At 42.5% G+C, this 26408-nt stretch overlaps 1 protein-coding gene across 1 annotated transcript in view; it reads right to left on the bottom strand.

Annotated features, from left to right (window-relative positions):
- The window catches only part of LOC126266826 (uncharacterized), a 380815-nt gene that overhangs the window by 43194 nt on the left and 311213 nt on the right, over positions 1-26408 (bottom strand). The window contains exons 2-3 of the mRNA XM_049971380.1: positions 13763-13892; positions 2751-2860 (exon numbers count right to left, since the gene is read on the bottom strand). Coding sequence (XP_049827337.1) covers positions 2751-2860; positions 13763-13891 — 239 coding nt within the window. The 5' untranslated portion in view covers position 13892. The remainder of the gene's footprint in view (positions 1-2750; positions 2861-13762; positions 13893-26408) is intronic.

Below are 26408 nucleotides of genomic sequence, written 5' to 3'. Positions count from 1 at the left end.
TTACCAGTAATTTGCCAACCAACCGTGTCCACGATATATTTGACGAGCGAAGGTGAGAGCTAAGTAAGCGGGTATACTTGTCGATCTAAAACAATATCTTGCACATTCCCTACAGCAAGCAACCGGCTAATGATTTTTGAAACGTTTAAATGGATTTTTATGAAGGGTGGAAGCATTCTTTGCGTCTAGAGCCTCCTTGATGCACCAGTTCGCTGCTCATATTTTCGAGGAACTATATTGTGCCTGAAGTAGCTTCAAGCCATTACTTCGCGCTGTTTGTCTGTTGTAGCGCTCTGCAATGAAAGCTGTCAATCGTACAGGATAGGCTGAAGCTGATCCTGAATGACCACACTATTTTTCGCAGCTCAACATACAACAAACAGTATTAATGTACTATCACAGTCTGCTGTTATCATGGTACCTGTATAGCGGAAATCAACATAATTCTTCGTGTAGCACGGATACAGCCAGCAAATGAGGGGAATCGAAGCGTCGTCACAAAACAAAGACCCATGCGGCATCATCAAGAGTCGTGAAAGCCAAAGGGATTGTTCAACCTATACACAACCTACTCTTCTCGAATAGCGTATTAGGAACCGCCATATGACGGATGCATCACATCAGCAGTGTCACTTGGTAACATACGTTTATCAACTGCTATGAGCTTATATTTATTTCATATACCTGTCCTGAATCCATGATTATTTGTGCGATCGCATCTTTACTTTTCTGCTCTGAGGCACAGGTTTGGTAACGTGACGATTACGCACCACCGGAGTACTATTACATGAGTAATTCCTTCGGTTATTTTAGATATTGCAGTGTGATTTGCCTTACTTTCGAAGTCTGTATTTTTCCTACCGTGCGATGCGATATATTGCCTCTGCAATTCTACTCGGTCGCACATCACCCAAATTTATTGCTGTCCATCAACTAACTCTGCGCCTGTTCCCTCAAGAAATAATGAAAAGAAACGGTAATACGTGTAGAATCAGCGACGGTTTGAATTTTATTCAGTCATATGTTATTATTAAAATATTCGAAGTCACTTCCTCTCCCGCTGCAGCTGTTGTAATATATCCCGTCAGAAAGCAAATAATAATCTATCTTGACAACATAATTCAACCGACTTACGGGATATATTACAAACTGTCCTCACTTAATTAGACACTGCGCAGATGCTTGGAATTTAATCCTGAACGTAGGTGTAAATGTGGTTATCAGGAACTTTTAGTCTCACTTGAAAAAGGTGTGAAGCGGTGTGAATAATCTGTCATTTTTTAAGAATTCCCCAGAGTTCTTCTTAATTGGTTGTGGAATATCTCATATTCACTCTACGGCCACGAGGAAGTTGTCCTGTCACCTGCTAGACGTTGAAATAGGCGCAAATTACTAGCCTGAAGAACGAGAGAGGTGGAATGCGAAAGAGTAGCGTGAAGAGGGTACATAAGGTAGGACAGAGAAGATATGCGACGGCTGTCGACTCTGCGTACGATCAATGATAGCCCAAAGACTTTTAACAAAAAGTCTTCCAGAAGACCTCAATGTTATCTAGGAACGAATCTAATTCCCCAAGATTCAAAGATTGCTGCTGTGATACCTCTGCATCGTGTATGTGATTACCATTCTACAGCGAAGCTGAGAAACAGAAGCTATTCTCGGAATTTCTCAAGAAAGATAACTTGTTTGCATAGCAAAGGAAACAATGCAGTTGTCGTTTGTAATGTTTTTATATACTGACTATCCTGCGGTCGGCGAATAAAACAACGAAACATCGTACACAGATTTATTTATTTATTTATTTATGTCAAACTTTCAGCGCTGCAGAAAAACAACGAAACATCGTACACAGATTTATTTATTTATTTATTTATGTCAAACTTTCAGCGCTGCAGAATCCTGTAATATTTATACGTTGGGTTAACTAATAGAGTAAAATTTGTTTGATGTTTTCATCATTTCCAAATTAGCCTATGCCTATTTTTTCTTTTCTTTTATTTATTTTAGGCTGTCGCCGCCACCCGTAAGTCATGCGTCTCCTCATGTGTTGTATCCTTCCAGTTCAGTATGCTTTCATCTCAAAAACGTATATCACCTGACCTCTCTTCCATACTCATATTTTGTTTAATTTATTTGTAACATTTTCATTCTGAAAAAGTATATTATTTCATTTCCTTCATGCTTGCTGAATTATGGGAAATGTTTCCAGTAGTCTTTTCACACAGGTAACAGAAAGTCTGCGCCGTAAAGTAAGTGCCATACAATTTTTAGGTTCGTGTTTCGACCCAGGAGGAAGCACAATCCCTTATTGTTGTTTTTGTATGCAGGCGAGGACTAACTGAGGAGATTCAAAAACAACTGTCTTAGTAATTGTCTATATTTCTTGTGCAACCAATTATCGCAATAATGTTTCAGTGTATTTAATTGCTTCTCGCTCACATTTAATAGCAAATCATCCACATAAAATATATAAATTTATAAATTTAGCGATCATGCTACGAAAATGCTGGCACCAACTGAAGAAGACAAATCGTTGAATCTGTGATCATTACACTTAGGGTGCTCTAAGCAAATTCGATACTGCTGGAAGAAACAGTGTCTATACTGCAATAAGAAAAAATATCAAACTATAAATTACCTATCTATTCTGCGACAACTAGAAGACTCACCCACACACCATAACCATTTTGTGTTTTAGCATGCCACATGATGTGTGTTATAGACAACTTCGAAAGGATGATTTTACTCACTTGTAGAAGTAGATTACGGTGGCTGCTGCTCCTCCTGCGACTATGAGGAATGCAGATACGCAGAGGACCACAACTACGATGAGAGGGAGACTGTAGCCAGAGTGCAGCACCTGTAACATACGCCAAACGTCCAGTGAGACTGACTTTTTCACAAATAATCTCTTCACTGCCACGCAAAAACAGGAAATGTTATTTCTATAATAGTGTATGTGGCTACTGAAGCAGTTATGAGCTGTAAATGCTGACAGTAAACGAAAAGAGATTTTGAATTACCTCAGTTTTAAATGTGTTATCATGCAATGAATTTTGCACTGCACTCCGTCAAGAACGGGACCGACGTTTAATGCATAACCGCAGTGGAGGCTGAACATTCTCTATTTTCTTCTCGTAAAGCTCCTCAGGCTAATGGCGAAATGAGAAAAAACTTTCATGAGACAATATTACGACTGCGCTGAATGTGGCATTAGTTAATGCAATTTAAAATATTATTGATGGATTTGTGAGAGTTGGGGTGTGGACAAAAAACATGGAAACACAAAAAAAGCCACATATTACCATGGCTAATATGGTGTTGAAAAACCGTCGGCATTCAGTCGTCTCGGAGTGGATTGATAGAGATCCTGTTCCATTATCAAGGGAATGTTATACCATTTTTCCAGCAAAATAATGGCAATTTCAAGTAACGATGATGGGCGTGGATAGCGATCGCGCACCCTTCTCTCAATAGTACTGAGGTCTATATGAAGATGGTATCAGTTCTTTTCGGACATGTCCGAAAGAACAGATACCATCTTCATATAGATAAGGCTTTCTGGCCAATAATCTTCTTCAGTGCCGATGCACTGGCATTGCTCAAACCCTTACGGGAATCAATAGAATGACTGCCGCGAGTAATGAGTATGGTGGGCAGGCTCTAAAAATGCAATGCGTGGGCAGTAAGTTGGAAATAAGGGTCTCACGGGGAGCGTGCCAGAGATAAGTGCCTACAGTCGTACTATCCTCGGTGTTCTCGGTGGAATTAATTGGATAGAGCATCTGCCATATAAGCAGTAGATCCCCCCTTCGAGTCCTGGTCCGGTCACACCTTTTCAACCGTCCCCGTTAATATTCATCAACGCCTGTAAGCAGCTAATGGTCTGGATCTCATTGTAATTTCATACTGAGGTCTGGTGGCTGCGGTGGCCAGTGCCTCCCGCAGAACGGACGTTTCCTTGTTAACCAAGGCTTGCATCACCAGCGACAAATGATGCTTATCTTCACCTGTGCAGTTTACGTAGTACTAGTTTCTGGTGTGGAATACGCATCTCGCTCTGCAGAATCTATAACAGGCACTGCTTCTGACGTCACTTTAGAATAACGTACGAAATATGGCAAATATGATCGCAATATCCGCAAATCGTGCCCCGAAAAACCCTTGACACAACTTAAAAGTAGTACTTTCAGAAATTTGACTTAAAGAATTAATTCTGTAAAACTTAAAGTGAAACAGTATAAGCTACCTTCAAATTTCAAATCATTATTGTTGGCAGTAAAGTCCATTAAATTATTCGACCACGTTGGGACGCTTGGCACTTATTTTTCAATGACTAACTAAAAAACGCTGTTTTCCATTTGTGTTACTTTTCTTGCCAGGGTGCAATATTGAAAGCGTCTCTCTCAATGTGTCTTATGCATGACGAGCTAGTATTCCGTAATAATATACAGCAATATTACTTTGGATTGTATAACAAACGATCCTGCTCAGCCGGCAGGAGTGGCCGCGCGGTTATAGGCGCTACATTCTGGAGCCGAGCGACCGCTACGGTCGCTGGTTCGAATCCTGCGCATCTCGTGGTCGTGCGGTAGCGTTCTCGCTTCCCACGCCTGGGTTCCCCGGTTCGATTCCCGGCGGGGTCAGGGATTTTCTCTGCCTAGTGATGGCTGGGTGTTGTGTGATGTCCTTAGGTTAGGTAGGTTTAATTAGTTCTAAGTTCTAGACGACTGATGACCTCAGAAGTTAAGTCGCACAGTGGTCAGAGCCATTTGAACCATTTGATCCTGCTCCGCCTGCCGGGTGGCCGGACTGTTCTAGACGCTATAGTCCGGAACCGCGCGACCGCTACGGTCGCAGGTTCGAACCCTGCCTCGGGCATGGATGTGTGTGATGTCCTTAGGTTAGTTAGGTTTAAGTAGTTCGAAGTTCTAGTGGACTGATGACCTCAGAAGTTAAGTCCCATAGTGCTCAGAGCCATTTGAATCATTTGATACTGCTCATTCAAATTATTACAGTTGTACACTAATCAATGTAAAATTATTGTGATCTGAGGATGGCTTGCAGATAAGCCGAAACTCGTATTGTGTATTTGTGATCTTGGATATTAAGGACTTTTCGAAATCCACAATTTTTATATTGTGTAAAGCCTCCCATTCTGTGGCCAACGTACAGTAATGGTGTTGTATCTTCAGTAGGAAAAGCATTTTAGGTTGTAATGGCAGCAGGATCTTTGTTTACACTTTTGTCTTTTTGAGGTATCTTCAGGATACTGCTCTATTTATGTGTCAAAATTAGACGTGTGGTCCTATCTTAGCATAAGTGTATCCCTTCGCCGACGGTGCATTAGCTATTTATGTCTAATGCATTACCTACTGTAGATGAAAAAAATTCTGATGATACCCGAAAAAGGCTGGACGCTTCAATGCAGCTTCTGCTGTCATTGCAAACTAAATAGTTTTTACTACTGAGAAACTTTTATATTAGTTTTGTTCCTTCAAGCGTCATACTTCATGCGAAAACTACAGAATTAGAAGTCGTCACCTTGTTCGAAACGCAAACCAAAGAACCATCCCACTGGCTTAAAGGAGAATGTGGAAAGTTCTCAGTACATAAGAAAATCCACGTTTGCTATATACAAAAAAAAAAACCGAAGTCGTACAGGATACAGTACGTAAAATCTTCACGGTAGAACACATCACACCATGTTGACTGAAGAATCGTCCACAAAGTATTTTAGGGTGCACTTTGGGGAAAACTAATAAAACTATTTCTCTTCAAGTCAGATGCTAATGACGGGGAGACAATCACTTACATTACCTGCGAGGAAATATTATTCTATAAAAACAATAATAACGTCTAACCAGATTCGAACGAAAAGAAAATGTTGCGAAGATTGAAAGCTACGTTTTAGTAGGAGAAACGTAAATTTAAACCGTTCACGAATTATTAAAATGTGCTATGAATCTAACTACATGCGTAATCGTTAAGAATCAGGTGTTTCATACACTGACAGTCACATTAATACGATCACCTGTCAAAAGCCTGAATAACCGCATTTTGCAGAGCGAGGCGCGCATGAAGAGAGTCGCTCAGGTTCTGGAAGATACAGACGGGGATGTCGAGCTACGCCGACTCCAGTGAAAACTGCCCTAAATTTCTCATTTGAGGATCCTTGAAGCGAACAACCCAATGGAGGTGGTCCCACGAAATCTCCACTGGGTTTAAGTCTGGGGAGTTTGGTGGTGACGGTCCCCACAGATAGATGCATATTGTGATGATCCGTTGTGCCTTCCAGAATAACGAGAGCACCCAGAGAATACTTCGAAAACTTACCCCCGACAACAAAGCCTCCTCCTCCGGCCTGTACCCTTCCAAAGATGGTTGCAAGGTGTTTATTTTCTGGCGTTTGCCGCCATATACACCAAACCATCTGTCTGATGGAGCGTAAAACGTGATTTATCTGGAAAGTCCACCTACCGCCACTCAGTCAACGTCCACTGGAGTTACTGTATAGATTCCAGCCTTCGTCGCCTGCGTGCATGAATAAGGTGACCACTGCGGAGAACTCTACGCAGCAACGTTCATTAAACGGTTGTTGATAGACGCATTTGGCAGCCCCTTGGTTCATCTGCTTCGGCCGTACACTTCACCGCAGCTGTCATTCAAATGGTTCAAATGGCTCTGAGCACTATGCGACTTAATTTCTCAGGTCATCAGTGGCCTAGAACTTTGAACTACTTAACCCAACTAACCTAAGGACATCACACACATCCATGCCCGAGGTAGGATTCGAACCTGCGACTGTAGCAGCAGCTCGGTTCCGGACTGAAGCTGTCGTTCGCCCCTGTCACCTATGGCCCGTGGTGCACTGCAGTTGCCTCGACCTCGGTTCTGGATACAGCCATTTTGCCATACACAGTAAACTGTAACCATGGCAGCACGTGAACAGTTTACAAACTTAGTCGTTTCGTAAATGCTTCCACCCTTCGCCCGGAAGCCAATAATCATGTCCTTTTGAACGTCAGATAAATCGCTTGGTTTCCGTATTACGAAAACGGCTGCACTCTTTGTTGTGTATACCCTCCATTGCTCATGTTGTAAGTAGGCTGTTTAGGTTTATATGTTGGTAACGCTACGTAGTGCTCTGTATGAAAATCACCGACTGTGCTGTGTGCAGTTTGTGGCTGATTTGCATTGTTGGAATATTGCTATTGTAGTGATGGGCAGCTGGATGTGAACAGCGCGTAGTGTTGCGCAGTTGGAGGTGAGCCGCCAGCAGTGGTGGATGTGGGGAGAGAGATGGCGGACTTTTGAGAGCGGATGATCCGGACGTGTGTCCATCAGAGACAGTAATTTGTAATACTGGATGTCATGAATATATATATATAATGACTTTTGAACACTATTAAGGTAAATACATAGTTTGTTCTCTATCAAAATCTTTCATTTGCTAACTATGTCTATCATTAGTTATTGTCTTCAGTGGTTAGAATCTTTTATTTAGCTGGCAGTATTGGCGCTCGCTGTGTTACAGTAATTAACGTGTTGGACCTTGTATAAATAAAACTATGTAGACATACACTGTCGAACGATGACTATAGTTTACGTGTAAGTATTGCAAATGATAGCCTTTCATTTCCTTGCGTTTTTCGGATGCTTACAGATTGATGTTTGTCTACGAGAGAGAAGGCTTGGAAACACTAGTATGACCAATAGTGAAATGTTGCAGAAAATCTGCATACAGTACTTTGCTGTCTCTGACAGAATTACAATGCCATCGGCGAATACTATAGACTGAGCATTGATGAAGAAGGGCAACATTAAATGTCTCGGGTTTCGCTGATGGCCGAGTGTGAGAGAACTGGCTCAAAGTATGTTGTTGTTGTTGTGGTCTTCAGTCCTGAGACTGGTTTGATGCAGCTCTCCTTGCTATTCTATCCTGTGCAGCCTATATCCTTATGAATCTGCTTAGTGTATTCATCTCTTTGTCCCCGCCTACGATTTTTACCCTCCACGCTGCTCTCCAGTACTAAATTTGTGATCCCTTGATGCCTCAGAACATGTCCTACCAACTGACCTCTTCTTCTAGACAAGTTGTGCCACAAATTTCTCTTCTCCCCAACTCTATTTCGTACCTCCTCATTAGTTATGTGATCTACCCATTTAATCTTCCGCATGCTTCTGTAGCACCACATTTCGAAAGCATCTATTCTCTTCTTGTCTAAACTATTTAGCATCCACGTTTCACTTCCATGCATGGCTACACTCCATACAAATACTTTCAGAAACGAATTCCTCATACTTAAATCTACACTCCTGGAAATGGAAAAAAGAACACATTGACACCGGTGTGTCAGACCCACCATACTTGCTCCGGACACTGCGAGAGGGCTGTACAAGCAATGATCACACGCACGGCACAGCGGACACACCAGGAACCGCGGTGTTGGCCGTCGAATGGCGCTAGCTGCGCAGCATTTGTGCACCGCCGCCGTCAGTGTCAGCCAGTTTGCCGTGGCATACGGAGCTCCATCGCAGTCTTTAACACTGGTAGCATGCCGCGACAGCGTGGACGTGAACCGTATGTGCAGTTGACGCACTTTGAGCGAAGGCGTATAGTGGGCATGCGGGAGGCCGGGTGGACGTACCGCCGAATTGCTCAACATGTGGGGCGTGAGGTCTCCACAGTACATCGATGTTGTCGCCAGTGGTCGGCGGAAGGTGCACGTGCCGGTCGACCTGGGACCGGACCGCAGCGACGCACGGATGCACGCCAAGACCGTAGGATCCTACGCAGTGCTGTAGGGGACCGCACCGCCACTTCCCAGCAAATTAGGGACACTGTTGCTCCTGGGGTATCGGCGAGGACCATTCGCAACCGTCTCCATGAAGCTGGGCTACGGTCCCGCACACCGTTAGGCCGTCTTCCGCTCACGCCCCAACATCGTGCAGCCCGCCTCCAGTGGTGTCGCGACAGGCGTGAATGGAGGGACGAATGGAGACGTGTCGTCTTCAGCGATGAGAATCGCTTCTGCCTTGGTGCCAATGATGGTCGTATGCGTGTTTGGCGCCGTGAAGGTGAGCGCCAAAATCAGGACTGCATACGACCGAGGCACACAGGGCCAACACCCGGCATCATGGGTGGGGTGCGATCTCCTACACTGGCCGTACACCTCTGGTGATCGTCGAGGGGACAATGAATAGTGCACGGTACATCCAAACCGTCATCGAACCATCGTTCTATCATTCCTAGACCGGCAAGGGAACTTGCTGCTCCAACAGGACAATGCACGTCCGCATGTATCCCGTGCCACCCAACGTGCTCTAGAAGGTGTAAGTCAACTACCCTGGCCAGCAAGATCTCCGCATCTGTCCCCCATTGAGCATGTTTGGGACTGGATGAAGTGTCGTTTCACGCGGTCTGGACGTCCAGCACGAACGCTGGTCCAACTGAGGCGCCAGGTGGAAATGGCATGGCAAGCCGTTCCACAGGACTACATCCAGCATCTCTACGATCGTCTCCATGGGAGAATAGCAGCCTGCATTGCTGCGAAAGGTGGATATACACTGTACTAGTGCCGACATTGTGCATGCTCTGTTGCCTGTGTCTATGTGCCTGTGGTTCTGTCAGTGTGATCATGTGATGTATCTGACCCCAGGAATGTGTCAATAAAGTTTCCCCTTCCTGGGACAATGAATTCACGGTGTTCTTATTTCAATTTCCAGGAGTGTATACTTGATGTTAACAAATTGCTCTTCTTCAGAAACGCTTTCCTAACTATTGCCAGTCTACATTTTATATCCTCTCTACTTCGACCATCATCAGTTATTTTGCTCCCCAAATAGCAAGACTCCTTTACTAAGTGTCTCATTTCCTAATCTAATTCCCTCAGCTTTACCCGACTTAATTCGACTACATTCCATTACCCTCGTTTTGCCTTTGTTGATGTTCATCTTATATTCTGCTTTCAAGACACTGTCCATTCTGTTCAACTGCTCTTCCAAGTCCTTTGCTGTCTCTGACAGAATTACAATCCATCGGAGAACCTTAAAGTTTTTATTTCTTTTTCATGGATTTTAATACCTACTCAGATTTTTTCCTTTGTTTCCTTTACTGCTTGCTGAATATACAGATTGAATAATATCGGGAAGAGGGTACAAGCCTGTCTCACTCACTTCCCAACCACTGCTTGCCTTTCATGTCCCTCAACTCTTATAACTACCATCTGGTTTCTGTACAAATTGTAAGTAGCCTTTCGCTCCCTGTATTTTACCCCTGCCACCTTCAGAATTTGAAAGAGAGTGTTCCTGACAACATTGTCAAAAGCTTCCTCTAAGTCTACAAATGCTAGAAACGTAGTTTTGCCTTTCCTTAATCTATTTCTAACATAGGTCGTAGGGTCAGTATTGCGTCACGTGTTCCAATACTTCTACGGAATCCAAACCGATCTTCCCCGAGGTCTACTTCTACGAGTTTTTCCATTCGTCTGTAAAGCATGTAATGGTAGACAATTAAAATACCGTATTTAAAAGTAGTCAAAATTCCAAGAACCTGTCTTCAAGCCTCAATATATTGCCATCCAGGAAACAATGACTATAAAAACATGTAAATGACAGATTACGAAAAGACAGTTTTATTCTCACGCTCGGTAGGTGAGAGGGACAAGAGGTAACATTAAAATGAGTCACTATCAAAAATATCATCATTCACTATATATCCACTTTCGGTGTGTGGTCTCGCGGTTCTAGGCGCGCAGTCCGGACCCGTGCGACTGCTACGGTCGCAGGTTCGAATCCTGCCTCGGGCATGGATGTGTGTGATGTCCTTAGGTTAGTTAGGTTTAAGTAGTTCTAAGTTCTAGGGGACTGATGACCACAGCAGTTGAGTCCCATAGTGCTCAGAGCCATTTTTTTTTTTTTTTCGGTGTGTAGCGTGTAGTTTTACGTCGAGAGACTGAGAAGTACTTTTGTGCAGCTAAAGCAATTTAAGAGGAAATTGAGTCATTTATTGAAGTTCTCTAACCACTTCACTTGTTACTTACTTACATGGTTATATTCTCCTTCCATTACAGGGAGCAATAATTTAATGATAAGTAGTCTGCTACCTTATGTACTAAGTATGGCATAAGTTACTGTAAAAATATATACTGTTTGAGATCTTCACATATATCTGTCCACCTCATTTCTTTCTAATTCCACCAACATGTTGGATCACGCTTTTAGTATGTTTAGCTTGCAAACGGATTTTTTAAAATACGAAGCCTATTATATCTATTGGTTCGCTAGTGAAGAGAACCATTTTTATGGGGAATGTGGAAGCCGTTCATAGGTGTATATATCGAACATCTTTCATTGTCCAATACGGGAGATTATTACACTGATGGCGATTTGAAGGCAAGTTTAGTAGTCTGGAAGTTTTCCTGCAGCATCCAGGCAAGTGTAAGTGGGTGCGCACTGGACAAAGTTCGATGTTCCTGATGCAATTTTACAACCAAATTCGCATGGCAACGATTTTGTGACAGAATACGTAGACAAAAATGTACAAGGATCCTTCTTTCCGAACATTTTTCACGAACTTTTTCTCTTTCTAAATTTTCTTGCCCATACAGGAATTAGGTGACTTTACCTGTCCTGGTCTGTTTCCACCATCTGTTTCTGTTTAGATATACTTTCTTATGCTTTGAATCTACTCGTAATTCACTTCCAATATCCTCACTTGTGAAACGGTCTTGTCCGGTGCGCCCTTCAACACAATCAAGAAATCCCTTTTCTGTAGTCCAGATGTTGTTCATATTCATTTGCGTAGGAGCCCAGGTTTCAGATTCGTTGTACGTAGTAAGTACTGCCATAACCTTGTGTCTCTTTCGTGGCCTTTTTTGTGTAACTGTGCCTTATGGATCTACAGAATGTTTCAAATTGTAGGATCTTGTTATCAATTTCACTGTCGAATTTACTTCCTGTTTCACAGGTGAGATACTGGAAGCGGATTATCTGTTCTAGCATTTCATAATTTATTATAATTTTAGACCTTATAAGCGATTTTCCCTTGAGTGGCGTAACCATTGTGTTATTAGTGGAGCCGGCTGGAGTGGCCGTGCGGTTCTAGGCGCTACAGTCTGGAACCGAGCGACCGATACGGTCGTAGGTTCGAATCCTGCCTCGGGCATGGATGTGTGTGATATCCTTAGGTTAGTTAGGGTTAATTTGTTCTAAGTTCTAGGTTACTGATGACCTCAGAAGTTAAGTCGCATAGTGCTCAGAGCCATTTGAACCATTTTGTTATTAGTGGAGATGATCGCATTATATTTGCAAGCCTACAAGTTAAGATTATTATCTTTATGTTTTTAACTATTTCGTCATCTGCTTACAACAGAGTATTAAAACATTTGTCCATGTTGATCTTCATGGTGATACTTCTTTTCGAATCCCTAACTTTGTAGATGTTGAATAGAGTTGCAAACCGGTCATGTTCTTGTATAATTCTCCGTGTGGTTGTTAATTATTTAGCCAAGTTATCTTCATTTTCGATTGTAATTTTTTACTCTGTGTAACGAGTTCTAGACAGTTAATTAGATACGCTGAGAAGCCACTTCTATCCATAATCTGCCACAGCAGACGTCTGTTGAATTCGCAGAAAGCTTTTTCATGATCTACAAGTTCTATGTTTGCTACCTGTTGCTTTAGACCAGAAGAAATTTTGGGACCCACATTTCACAATTTAAAAACAACTGTGATGGTTTCTGCTAGAGTACCTTACTCAAAAGGCCAAAGAACCCTTTCAGAATATTGCTTTTTAGTAAAATAGTCATTTCGAGTGATGGCATAGTCTGTCCACTTCTGCATCGTTTAGGTAGCTTTAAACTGTTGTGCCAAAGGAAGAAACACTCGTCCACACTAATATTTACTCCTGGAAGAGGCCAAATGGATACTACGGCACGCGCAAAGTACTAGATCATTTTATGGTAATTTAAACAAGACTGTCTGTCACATTTTTTACTGTGACTGGACACTAACGTATCACCTAATTTAGTACATAATAATAGTTTCTTCTCAATGTACAATTAACAATAAACAATACAACTCTGACTCTGGTGGCTCTGTAGCGGGACAATGCTGTCGTGTTCGGCGATGATTGCAGAGAGTCCGAGCGGCACTCCAATTGGCTCTAAGCACTATGGGACTTAACTGCTGAGGTCGTCAGTCCCCTAGAACTTAGAACCATTTAAACCTAACTAACCTAAGGACATCACAAACATCCATGCCCGGGGCAGGATTCGAACCTGCGACCGTAGCGGTCGCGCCGTGCCAGACTGTAGCGCCTAGAACCGCTCGGCCACACAGGCCGGCAGCGGCACTCCGCTATGACGTAATTCTTCAGCAGCAACAGCGTATGGAAACTCATGTAAGCTTGCCTACGCTGATATTTCTCATTCGCCGCTGCTTACTTGTGGTTCAGACGTGAGGTACCGAGTTTGTCATGATACCTCTTTCTCCAGGTGACACCACATAAGCACTACTTGGCGCGACCGGCATTACGATCTTCCGCCAGATCGTGGTAAGTCAAAAGAGACGTTGACACGAAGTGGGATTGTATTTCATCCTGGTTTTCATTGGCGCAGCACAAGTCTTAAACGTACCGAAGGATTGCGAGAGTTCAGTAAGCTTGCGAGTACATTGCAGGACGAATTGTCAGACATAGTATGCTACATCGGCGAACAAAATGGACAAATTCACACAGAGAATTTACTACGGCACTGACCTGTAGCAGGTGGCAGGTCTCCTCCCAGGTGAGGTCGCATCCCGCCTCTGACTGAGAGAACGGTGGTAGCGGAGGCGGTGGAACACGGAACACGGGCGGCGGCTCCAGGTCAGAACAAGCAGCATCCATCCTGCAACACGACAAAACCAGCTGCCACATACTCTGGTTACCCAAACATTACGGCCACTGGCCATAGCGAAATTCAATGCAGCCAGATGTCAATGTGAAAACTTAGTGTGGTAAGGAGAGCAAACGGGGCAGGGACGCAGGGGAAACCATTGTAGAGTCTATGCGGGCAGAAAATGGGGAAAGCTACTGAAATATGGGACTTTGACAAAGGGTTTACTGTTATGACTTGACGACTGGAAGTGAGCATCTCGGAAAGGGCGAAGGTGGTGGGCTGTTGGTGTACTACGGTCGTGAGTGGAGCCGATCATTTCAACCTTCAGACTCGCACGTCAACTTTGTTGTCGTCTTGTCACATACTCGCAACCACCAAGGACCGTTAGAAGCAGAGTTGTTCTAATTTAGTCAGACCCAGAACATCCATGCAGTTTAAAAGAAAATTAAAAACTCAATTAAATGTAATTCTGAAAATTTAACTAACATGCAAAAATCACATAGTTAGCCTTACACATTTTAAAAAGAGCCATCATACTTACTGAAGATAACTATTTATTGTCATAATTTATTTTATTAATGCTTTTAACTTTTCTTGCAACATCAAAAACACAGACAACTTAATATTTACACTTTTATAAAAAATTTTAACTTTGTGCAGAATCACAATGGCTGTAAACTACAAATTATTTTAAATGCAGCTATTTATAGATCTTCACTAATTTCCTCGGTCTTGTCTCACCTGCATTGTTTCTTAATTTTGACCAAACGAGCCTGTAGGTGGAGAAGATTCAAGGGATGAAGTGCAGGCAGGACAAGATAAGGGGCACAGATAAAGTAGTTGTAAGAATGGGTTTGTTCTTTGAATGAATTAATAACAGTAATTTAAACTGAAGTGTATAAACAGTTCCAAAAAAGCAAAAAAGGACAAAAAAACCCAAATTTACCCACTCGATTCTTTTTAGAAATATCCTCGTTTTCATCAGGTTACCTTTCATTAGGGATGTGGATGCATTCAACGACTGTGATATGACTTTATAATGACAAAGCATAGTAATCGGTCGTCTTTTTCTTGCAGGTTTTGGGCAAATCTAGATTTCGACTAGTGCCTAAACATTAACAATGCACCATTTTATCGTATCAATGCATTTTCTGATAGGTCTGTACGCTGTTGTTCGGGCTTCTGTTACAGTCCTTTCAAGAGTACTCTATCAAACAGTAGTCTTGACAGAAATGTGACAGAAGCCCGAACAACAGGGGACTGACATAGTAATACGTGCACTAATAAGATAAATGGCGCATTGATAATGGTTATGCACTAGCCGAAATCTAGATTTGCCGAACAAAACCTGCGCGAAAAGCACAATTGATTGCTTTGCTCTATCATTTGAAATAACCTGGTTTTTCTGAACTCTCACATGAAGTACAGTTGGGGCAAGACCTGGTGACAGACATCTGGCACAACGAGCTTAGGATAGCATCCCTGTGCTCCCAAAGCTCGTATGATATTCTGTTAGCAGAGAGAACGCACATGCTACTGGACGGTCCCTGTAAGAGTTGGAATAGGTCCAGCTGGGGTAATTTCAAATTACTAGTTCTTTAATTCGGTACATTTATTGTCATATCATCCAGAACCCAAGCCATTGTCATCGGATTTTTCTTTGTTCTTTCTTACGACCACTGGAAATGAAAGTGCTTACTTTTATTTTTATACCTCTTATAGTTCAGGAACAGTGGTATGATAAAATCATAAAAACTGAAGTATTTTTTTCCACTAATCGTCTTATTTAAGTATTCTCCATTACGCGCAATGTTAAAAAAGTACCACTATGGACGAACGTTCGGGAATATCGCCGGATATCGCGTTAAGTAGTTAAAACAGGAACGCAAACAAAAATTTGGTAACAGTTGTACAAAAAAAAGGGTTCCTTTGATTTCTTCTACAAATATGGATAATGTTCATTAATTACAGAAGAAACTGTCCACCATTATTCAGCAATGGACCGTTATGGCAACCGTTATCATGTTTTTCTTTCTGTTTGTTCTCCTTTCCTCTAAATTCTAAACAAAATGCTTCATTACTTCATGAGAAAAGGGAAAGAGGTAGGACGTGTATTGGACACAGCAAGGGTTTATTAATAGTAGTTTTAATTCCCGGTATTGGTTGAAAGGGACATTTGTGGTACTCTGAGTTACGTACAGTGCCAAAAAAGAGGAATGGGAAGAGCAAATCATATGTCACATCGTAAGAGATACTCATTGAAATCAAGATACAACTTCACATATTAAGAATGATTATAGCGGCCTGAAATTTTCATTCTAGGTACATGCTCAAAGATTGAAAATCATAGCTGTACATGACCTTGTGAGAAAATGCAAATAGGAAGATATTATGATGAATTCAATAAACGTGTGCTTGTCGTGCATACAGTTTTCATCCATTATCACACTTGGTCAATTGCCGTTCTGCTACAAGTGTGACCGAGTCCCCTTGCTATTGAGCGCTTTTACTTGAGGCACGAACCACTCGCTACCCACTCCCGAACAGCTGCCAAGATCACGAGTAAGAGCGTCGTGAGTATCTATGGAAAGTGGTGCAAAGATGGCAAAACCACGAGCAGGCGACAAGGTGTTCCACGTCCACTCCTTATTACAGGACACGGAGGCTTGTCTCATCTGTAAAGCAGGATAGTTGCCGATCTGCGGAAGATGTGATGAAAGAGTACAATACTACTGCAGACACCACTGTTTCTGAGCCTGTCGCTCAGCGCACGTTGATGATGCAGATGTCGAGCCCTTACTTGTTCCCATACTGACCCAACGACATACTCAGTGGGAAAGGGGTCATCGAGATTGCACTGTGGATCAAAGAAAACGTGTCGCCTGATTGGATGACTCTCGTTTCGTGTTACACCAGATCGATGGACGTGTCCGGATGCACCATCATTCCGGCCAACGACTGATCCAAACGTGCACAGTGCCACTGACGCACGCAGTGGAGTCTATATTATGCTATGGTGGCCGTTCACGTGGGCTTCTACCTGTTGTAGGAATGTACCATGTCAACTGTGGATTATGTGAACATTATTATCGACCACCTGCATCCCCTCGTGCTTCATGTCTTTCGCAAGACCGACGGCATCTTCCAACTGAGTAAGTGTCCGTGTCACGAGGCCAGACTGATGCTACAGCGATTTGAGTAGCGTGACGATGAACTTGGCACCAAATTCGCCCACATAATAGTCGTGATATGAGCCATTTGGAACACATGCGGGATGCTGTCGAGGGCCAGTCTGTAGTCAGAAACAACCGTCCCGTAATTTACTGGAACTGGGTGACCTGTGTGGATACATCTGGTGCCAAATACCACAAGTGACTTACCTATTCGAAATCATACCATGAAGACTAAGCATTGTATTCAGTTCCCAAAGTTGAGCAGCGTGCAATTAAGCAGTTGGTCATAATGTTTTGGATCATCAGTGTATCTGTGTCCACCAGTCCTGCATACATTTTAATCCATCCTAAGTAGGAAGGGAAGAAATATATTTGCCGCAGCATATTCGTCCTCCTGTTCCTCTTAGAGGAACATCTGAGTTCAGAGTCGGATCGGCGACGGGACAGAGAATATGCTCGAACTGGGGAAACAGGTTAAGTGGCGCCGTCGCTTAAGGCGGACGTTCATGAAATTGATCGGAAATGTCAATTTTCATTTTATTTTTTAATTATTAGTAGATCTCATGGAGAACAAGTTCTCAAAGTTTCAATGATAAATCGCATTCTACGTGACTGAGAAATAGTGAAATGTGTGACGCAACCTTGTGGCCAGGCCCAATTTTTTAAGCAACACTACAACGTTAGCCCGGTGTCAACGTTTTCGTGGATTACTTTCAAGCAAACTTGTACGGGACGGATTTAGAAAGCTGTGATATATACCCTTTGGGTTTATAGATCATCTGTGAATCTGTTCCTTATCTGAGAAACAATAACAAATTAGTTGCTTTGTTTATGAAGAAGCAATTCTAGTTTTGCATTGTGCTACTGGAGGATTTTAGTTTTTGAAAGAAAGGTCCGTATATTATTTTTTTCAAATCCAAGAAACTTGGCAGTAAACGTGTACTTTCAAGTAAACAGTGGTACAAAATTTCTTAGCATTATCTTCAGAATTGCGAATTTGGTGCGTCTTTTAAATAGTGTGTGTTTTTGAGGAACGTCTCCCCTTATGGAAACCGCCGGAATCATTCAGTTGAAAAGTTCTCAGTACATCTCCTTCCTCATCCTACCCGAAACCGAGCATGCGTTCCGTCTTTAGTGACCTATTTGCCGACGGAACGATAAGCTCAAATCATCCTTCCGATTGGGGAACGCCGGGGATGGAAATTGGTGCTGCCCTTTCAAATAAATCATCCAGTATTTGTTTAATCTTGCAAGGAAATGAAGGAAAAAACTCTTTGCTGCAGCGGCATAGTGGCACATTGTATCTCGTCATTAAAAGAATATGTCAGCAGTTTGGAAAACTACGCACCCTTAGGCTTTATTAATGCTACGTTCGAACTATGTAAAGACTATACGTGGATATGTCTTTCTTTTTTGTTTGAAAAATCAGTGTTCGAAAAAACAAATCCCTATACGGAAATGCAGCACATCACTAAGAGAGGGGACCCAGCGCAGCTTCATGATGCTCATAAGGCTGCAAGTCTAGAATGCGAGACGTCTCAGCACAGTGGGTTTCTTACTGCGGTGTCCGGGTAAGAAGTCGGTGCGCAGTTCGCGTAGAACGAACTGGATATGAACCCAACACTTCGCCTGAAGGTTAACAGGTAGGAAACACTTAAAAGGTTTGAGACAACAACCGAGAAGGTTTCATCAAAAAATATTCCTTATTTTCATCGCCCTAATAGCTTTTTATCGAATTTTCTAGGCTCTCAGTGTGATGTAGATCAACCACGCTGCCGCTTGTAACATCGAAACCTGGCAGAAATTTTTTTCATTACAACGCTCCGAGAGATCACTCAAATATTTTGCTGTTCTTCTACAGTGGGTGTGAAAATTGTTGACACTCCTACTGAAAGGAGAATAAACCTATAGGGTGGATCAGCCAAAACTTGCACCGAAAATATTGAGGAAATGGAAAGTGTTATTATGTGCTATTTTCACAGAATGATCGGTAGTCATAGATTCGTGTTGTTAGCCAAACAACCGGTTGTAATAACATTTAGAAAGTATTTTTTAAGCAAACGTACACTTTTTTAAACGAAACACTGCCTATTGACACAAAAAACTAAAAGTAGGGAAAATTAGAATGTCAGTGGTGCTTTTGCAGGATTCTACTGCGAGTCATTTACGAGATATCGTATTTTGAAAAGATGCCACAACGATACTTGCACAACACCTGTTGTAACCACCACTGAAGAACAAGTCAAGTGCATACAGTAGATATGGGGAATCTGACCAGTAATGAGACTATTGACCATCACAGGTTGTGCTCAAACAGCGACAGTATATGCTTCCAGTCTGGTATGGAACGACAACTACTCACATGCTAGCATTTCAGCAGAGATGTCCGAGCAGGCTGCAGTAATACGTCGTGGCATGTCATCTAGTGTAGCCTTTCAACTTGCCCCACAAAAAAAAATTCCACACTTGTCAAAGCCGGCGAAAGGGATGGCCAAGGTCCTCTGTGACAACTCTAACGATCTGGAAACAATTTTTGAAGATTTATTTTGGTACTTCGTGCACTATGAGTAGAACAGCCGTCATGTTGGTACCACATGTTCCTTTTAGTCTGTAGAGACACGCCTTGTAACATCTGTGGAAGATGGTTTATTAGAAGGCTGCGACACTGTGCACACTCAGCGTTTCGTCTATAAAAAGTGGGCTTATGAACTATTAGTTCTGAAACGTCCCCTTAGAAAAATTTATGAATGACTTTGCTGATAAACCTCTTACATTATTTGCTTTCCAAACAGCTGAGCAAAACTGAACGTACTCAGACATTACTCTCTTTGCTTATTCTGATCAACACTAAACTGACACACAATATTTTTAGCGCAATGCAATCTGATTTTTAATAATCCCTACAAAAGAATGGCCCTGACTAACAGTAACCTATACCTTTCATGAATCACTTACCTCACAAAAATCTTCGTTACTCAAACTACTGCAATACAGCGAGCGCCAATACTGCCAGCTAAATAAAAGATTCTAACTACTGAAGGCACTAACTATTGATAGGCATACTTAGCAAATGAAAGATTTTGATAGAGAATAAACAATGTATTTACCTTAATAGTGTTCAAAAGTCATTATATGTATATCAGTTCATGACATCCAGTCTTACAAATTTACTGTCTCTGATGGACACACGTCGAGATCATCAGCTCCTCAAAACTCCGCCATCTTTCCACCCACATCCACCACTGCTGGCGGCTCACCTCCAACTGCGCAACGCTACGCGCTGATCACAGCCAACTGCCCAACACTACAATTGCGAATATTACAACAATGCAAACCAGCCACAGACAGCACACAGCACAGCCAGTGATTTTCATATAGAGCTCTACATGGTTTTACCAATATAAAAACCTAAACAGCCTACTCCTACACCACACGTTTACACTCCATGGACGTTGACGTTCCACCCGACGAAGCCAAAGAGGATTTTCAGCAGATCAATTGCGCATCTTTTGGTGGTACACCTGGCCATGATTCGTAAATGTGGCTTCATCCCTAAACAAAATATGTAATATACCCGGAGTATCCTGTCTCATGTAAAGAGGTTAACACGATTCTCATAATTGTTTTCATGTAGCTCTTGATGAAGAGAGATGTGATAGGGATGGAACCGATGTCGATGGAGAATGCATAGGACACTTGCCTGGCTATACCACTTCCTCGTGCGATTGGGCGGTAGCTAACGTGCAGATCAACTGCAGCAGCAGCAGCAGCAAGAACCATAATTTACTCCTCTTCTGTTGTCACTTGTTTCCTTCTGTCACATTTTCTAGGTGTTACACAAACAGCTTCACTTAACTGGTTGAAGAGATTGACAGTTGCCTAGATGGTTGATTTCTATTGTGATATTTTGCCGCATACACCGTACGGGAACATTCTTCCTACGCGCTCCATACACCATGAGTATGTCGGCTATTTCTGCTTTGGTAAATCCCATGGTCGAACACTACCTACTACTTTGATTGTCACGCACTAACTGATTAGCAAGAAACAGACAATTATGCTCACTCTAAGCAAACATAACATCGTATCTAGCAGCTGGAACGGCACAAACAAGTGTCGGTGTGGAAACTTTTGAAAATAGGATACCTCGTAAACAACTCATACTAGAAATCTGCGACAAACACCACTGATATTTTAGATTAGACTTATTTCAGTTTGTTGATGCAACGTGGGTACGTTGTATTTGAAGAGGAGAAGGGAAGTAGTTGCAATGTGTCAGCTGCCAAGAGTCAGTTGTGTAGCAGCAGTTGTGCTACCCGATATTATTGCACTGGGCCTCTGGTGCCCGGTACAGGAAACTCGTGGTGACGTTACAGTAGACAAGTACAGTGGTGACTAAGAAAACGCACTGCACTGCGAATGGCATCAAGACAGCGGCCCCTATATTTTCAGGTGGTTCAGAGTGATCTAGTGAAATATCACGATTAAGAACTCACGATCAGACGACCGAAAAGCCCGGACTCCCTACTGCAACAATACTGAGGCAGTCAGGCTGCTGTTGTCAGATGTGCGCAGCCCTAAGCGGACTCCCCATGAAGTGCAGGGCATGCTGTTATGAGTTAGATGGCTCTGTCAAGGAGACAGTACGAATCTTCCCTTACCGATTTGATTCTTATTGTCAGTGGGTATAGAGAACGACTACGACTTTAACATAAGTAAACAGGAAAACGCAGGTTTTAACGATTATTGAGAAAATCTAATTAGAAAACTATAAGAGTGCTAATGCTGTACGCGTTGTAGAGCCACTAGTGTTCACGGGATGTGCAGCCGAGCGACTAAATACTCAGTTCCACGTGCTCCAGGTTTTTGGATAGAATCTCCTGCCGACATTTTATGTTTAAATTCCAATTAAGTCTAATAACAGATTTATTTTGACCATGTAAAGTAGTAAAGGAGTTTGGCTACTTGGGGAGCAAAATAACTGATGATGGTCGAAGTAGAGAGGATATAAAATGTAGACTGGCAATGGCAAGGAAAGCGTTTCTGAAGAAGAGAAATTTGTTAACATCGAATATAGATTTAAGTGTCAGGAAGTCATTTCTGAAAATATTTGTTTGGAGTGTAGCCATGTATGGAAGTGAAACATGGACGATAACTAGTTTGGACAAGAAGAGAATAGAAGCTTTCGAAATGTGGTGCTACAGAAGAATACTGAAGATAAGGTGGATAGATCACGTAACTAATGAGGAGGTATTGAACAGGATTGGGGAGAAGAGAAGTTTGTGGCACAACTTGACTAGAAGAAGGGATCGGTTGGTAGGACATGTTTTGAGGCATCAAGGGATCACAAATTTAGCATTGGAGGGCAGTGTGGAGGGTAAAAATCGTAGAGGGAGACCGAGAGATGAGTACACTAAGCAGATTCAGAAGGATGTAGGTAGCAGTAGGTACTGGGAGATGAAGAAGCTTGCACAGGATAGAGTAGCATGGAGAGCTGCATCAAACCAGTCTCAGGACTGAAGACCACAACAACAACAAAGTATAAATATCTATCATTCATCGACTGTTTTCCTAATTTTTTAACTTTAAAAGTCAGAATCTTTCTTTCTTAAGGAGACTGGAAATCAGAAAAGGATACGCAAGAACTTTCAGTCAAATCAGTGTAGCCATTTTATTTATATTATTGTATCTGAATTTATGATAAGTATAATGTGTAACCTATGCACGAATGTGGATAATACTGACCGTAGAAACACAGAAAACAATAATTATCGCGACATTCGGCAGATGTAAGGAATGCAGAATTTTGCATACCCATGGTTTTTTTTCCCATTTAATCTATTGCAAATGCAAACTTGGTTTGCATTCGTAAACGGTTCTCGGCCGTCACACAACTGCGTACCAACGCATATCGAAACAAAGCACCGAACATTGGTGCAGATACCTCACGAAAATTACTAGCACCGGCAGCAAAATTCAACCCAGAGAACTCCCAATTACGAAAATAACCGCTAACTCGCTCGGCTGCAGACTCGTTGCGTACTAGCGAGTACAGGGTCACATTTATTGAATCATATAAAAAAACGTAAATTAGTTACGAACTACGGCGTCCGCACACATTACTCAACATGTAGACGTCCCCCTACAGTTTCCAGAACAGTCTCGGTACGGTACACAGTTTTAATCTACCAGGAAGTCACTGCAGTTATTCGGATTTAGGTTGTGACATATTCGATACGCCAGCCGTCAGTGCCGATGATGTGGCGCAGACAAATAGCGAAATTCTGCATGACACGCTGAAGTGTCGGAACATCGATGCTGCCGATGCCTCCTGCATGGCTCTCAGCTCAGCAATGGTTTTGGGGTTATTGCTGTTCACCTTGTCTTTAATACAGCCCCACAAAAAGGAGCCGCATGTGTTCAGATCTGGAGAATATGGAGGCCAATCGAGGCCCATGCCAGTGGCCTCTGGGTGCCCCAGAGCCCGAATGTGGTCCCGAAAGTACTCTTCCAGGACACCAAACACTCTCCTGCTTCGATGTGGTCGAGCTCTGTCTTGCAGAACCACATCTGGTCGAAATCAGGGTCACTTTATACAATGGGGATGAAATCAGCTTCCAAAACCTTCACGTACCGTTCGTTAGTCACCGTGCCGTCAAGGAATATCGCTCCGATTATTCCGTGACTGGACGTAGCACACCATCACCCGTTGAAGGTGAAGAGACTTCTCGATCGCGAAATAAGGATTCACCTTCCGCTAAATGCACCAATTTTGTTGTTGGCGAGCCCATCCAAATTTCAACTGATGGGTATCGGGAACTGTTGCGTAAGAGCAGTCACACACTTGTTGAATACTGTCAACAAGTAAATACAAAAATGTTTACTTGAGTGATTTTGAAAGAAATCCAAGCCGATTTCATCTACTGGAAAGGTAATAGCCACTTTTTCCTGCGACGCAGACGGGGTTCCTTTCATCGATTATCTTTCAAGGGGTAAAAACTTAACTGGCGAATATCCGGGATCAACGGGACGAAAAAAATAAGGAACAGGCCTGGATTCTAAAATAAAATATTTCTCATCAAAAGAGTGCAGGATGCTTTGTCAATGGAATACCTTCGAGACTATAAGCTGTAGGAACATACAACCGCAGTTGCTGTCATACTACACTTACGCCGGAACGTAAGGACATTTCCACATCTGAGAAACGTTTCGCAATCAATGGAACGCTTATATCAGCTGCAGACAGGTCATTCGCGGACTTACGCAACTCGCACTAAAAGGGTGTGGTCTATCCGCAGGTAGAAAAAGTACTTTTATGTAACTGGGTGTTGCATCACATGAAAGTGTTATTTTTTCTAAATGAAACACACACATCCTTGACAGTTGGGAGAGAACAGCTGAAATTGATCTTCTTGAAGCCCTGAAGTAACCGATGTATTAGCCTTCGGTCCATTGACTACAGAGCTGAATGCTATTCCCTAACACCGAACCAGGTGGTACAGTGGCTACGACACTGAACATGTATTCGCTTGAGCACCGGTTCAAATCTCTGTGAAGACATCAAGAGCTAGGTTTTCTTTCATTCACGTGAAGCAAGTATTGAGATGATTCCTTTAAAAAGGTCGCGGCAGGTTTCTGTCCTTGTCCTCCCTCAATCCGAACTTTTGATGAGTTTCAAACGACTTAGCCGTCTACAGAACGTTAAGCCCTAAGCATCAACCCCATTTATTAAGGAACTTTCAACGTAGTTTCTGTAATAATGCTTAAATTGCACTGACCTTAATGAATGCTACATTAAGAGTTTTATCTAATAGGCGTACAAACAAAGAAATCCCCAACGCTTTCCGCATTCATAATCCCGGCACTGGAACCGCATTTCTACTCCTCTATTTTTCCGCAAAGCTGTTATTCTGCAGCGCAAACGGAGGTCCCGCTAAATGTGAACAAGAATTACCGCTATGAAAAACATCCATTATGTATCCTGCTATATCCGACAGTTACAACTTCTACGACGCAAGTACGCTGAAATGGAAAAAAAGTACCAATTTACTTTTCTTATTACCCTTCACAAAAGGGAGTTTTTGCAATTCACAAATGTATTTAAAAATGCATCAGAGAGATATAGAAATGCAGATGTAAGTAGCGACTCAAAATGTTTTCGCTAATAGATACTCAATGAATAAAGTAAATTGTGAATCTTTCAAAATAACTCCGTGCAAGGGTGGGCTGGCAGCAGTGAGTAACTGATTTCAGCCCACAGTTTTTGAAATATAAAATTTGCGTTACAAAGATCACATTATTAAAAAAAAGGGTGATATTATGTGGTGAAGCTGACTTTGTGTGGTGAGCTGCCCGGAAGTGATGACTTCAAAATGGTGATGCTGATGTCGTTTCGTAATGACTAAGTTACTAACTCTGGGTAATAGTTGTATGAAGAGATCATGGAGGAAGTAGATGGAGGATTAGGACAAGGAGATGACATTGGAGTCACTGAGGAGGAAAAAATGCTATTCGACTGTGGTTGGTGGCAGCTGTAATGATGGGAGGAATCTAGCTATGCTGTGGCTTGAGGATGGATGGTTCAGGATAGGATATGCCGCACAAACGTCTGGGGGTAAATATTTGGCGAGGATGTCTCGGAAAAACAGAAAGTGAAAGTGCTTTTGGGATATGTGGCGATTGTCTTTAAATACAAAACGGAAGGCGTAGCCATGTTCAACTGATGGATGATATGTAGATGCTGAAATCGGTGTATATTTTAAAAGACAGTGGCAATGAAACGGATGATGTCTTCAGTGGTGAGGCAGGGCAGGGTTGTCTGGGTGACGTGATGTGTCGATAGGGCAGACTGCGACGGGAAATTAAGGTACAGCATGAGGGGGTATAGCGTTACAGTTGTAGGAGTAAGTGTAGGGAGATTGGTTGCAGATGTTACGGAGGAGCGGGGACTGAAGGTTAGAAGTGGGAGAATATGGATGGGTTTTGGCGATCTGGAGTTACATTGTCATTGTAGAGAAAGAGCTTGTGGCAACAGTGCGCTTGGACTTGAGACGTATCTGCGGCCCCTAGTACAGGCCTAGCCAGCATTTGCACTCCCTGAGTCGAGTCTGCTCAGTGCTCCAGTTTCCCCCACCACTACACTGTTCTGAGCAGGTATATGAGACAGAAGGCTATATATTGAAGGCTGTAAATTCAATAAGCTTACGAAGACTTTTCTGCTACAACTACAACTATTTCTAAGAGCAAAAACTGCGGCATACTTTTATAAGTAGCAGTTTATCATGTCGGTCTATTTTCAACTTTTTATTTTTCTGACAAAGTAATAACTTTTATTAGTTTACTAAAGATGTAC

Source organism: Schistocerca gregaria, chromosome 4 (genome assembly GCF_023897955.1).
Source record: "Schistocerca gregaria isolate iqSchGreg1 chromosome 4, iqSchGreg1.2, whole genome shotgun sequence".
Lineage (NCBI taxonomy): Eukaryota > Metazoa > Arthropoda > Insecta > Orthoptera > Acrididae > Schistocerca > Schistocerca gregaria.
Note: the sequence above shows the minus strand (reverse complement) of the source record. Positions and strands in the feature narration are given on the sequence as shown.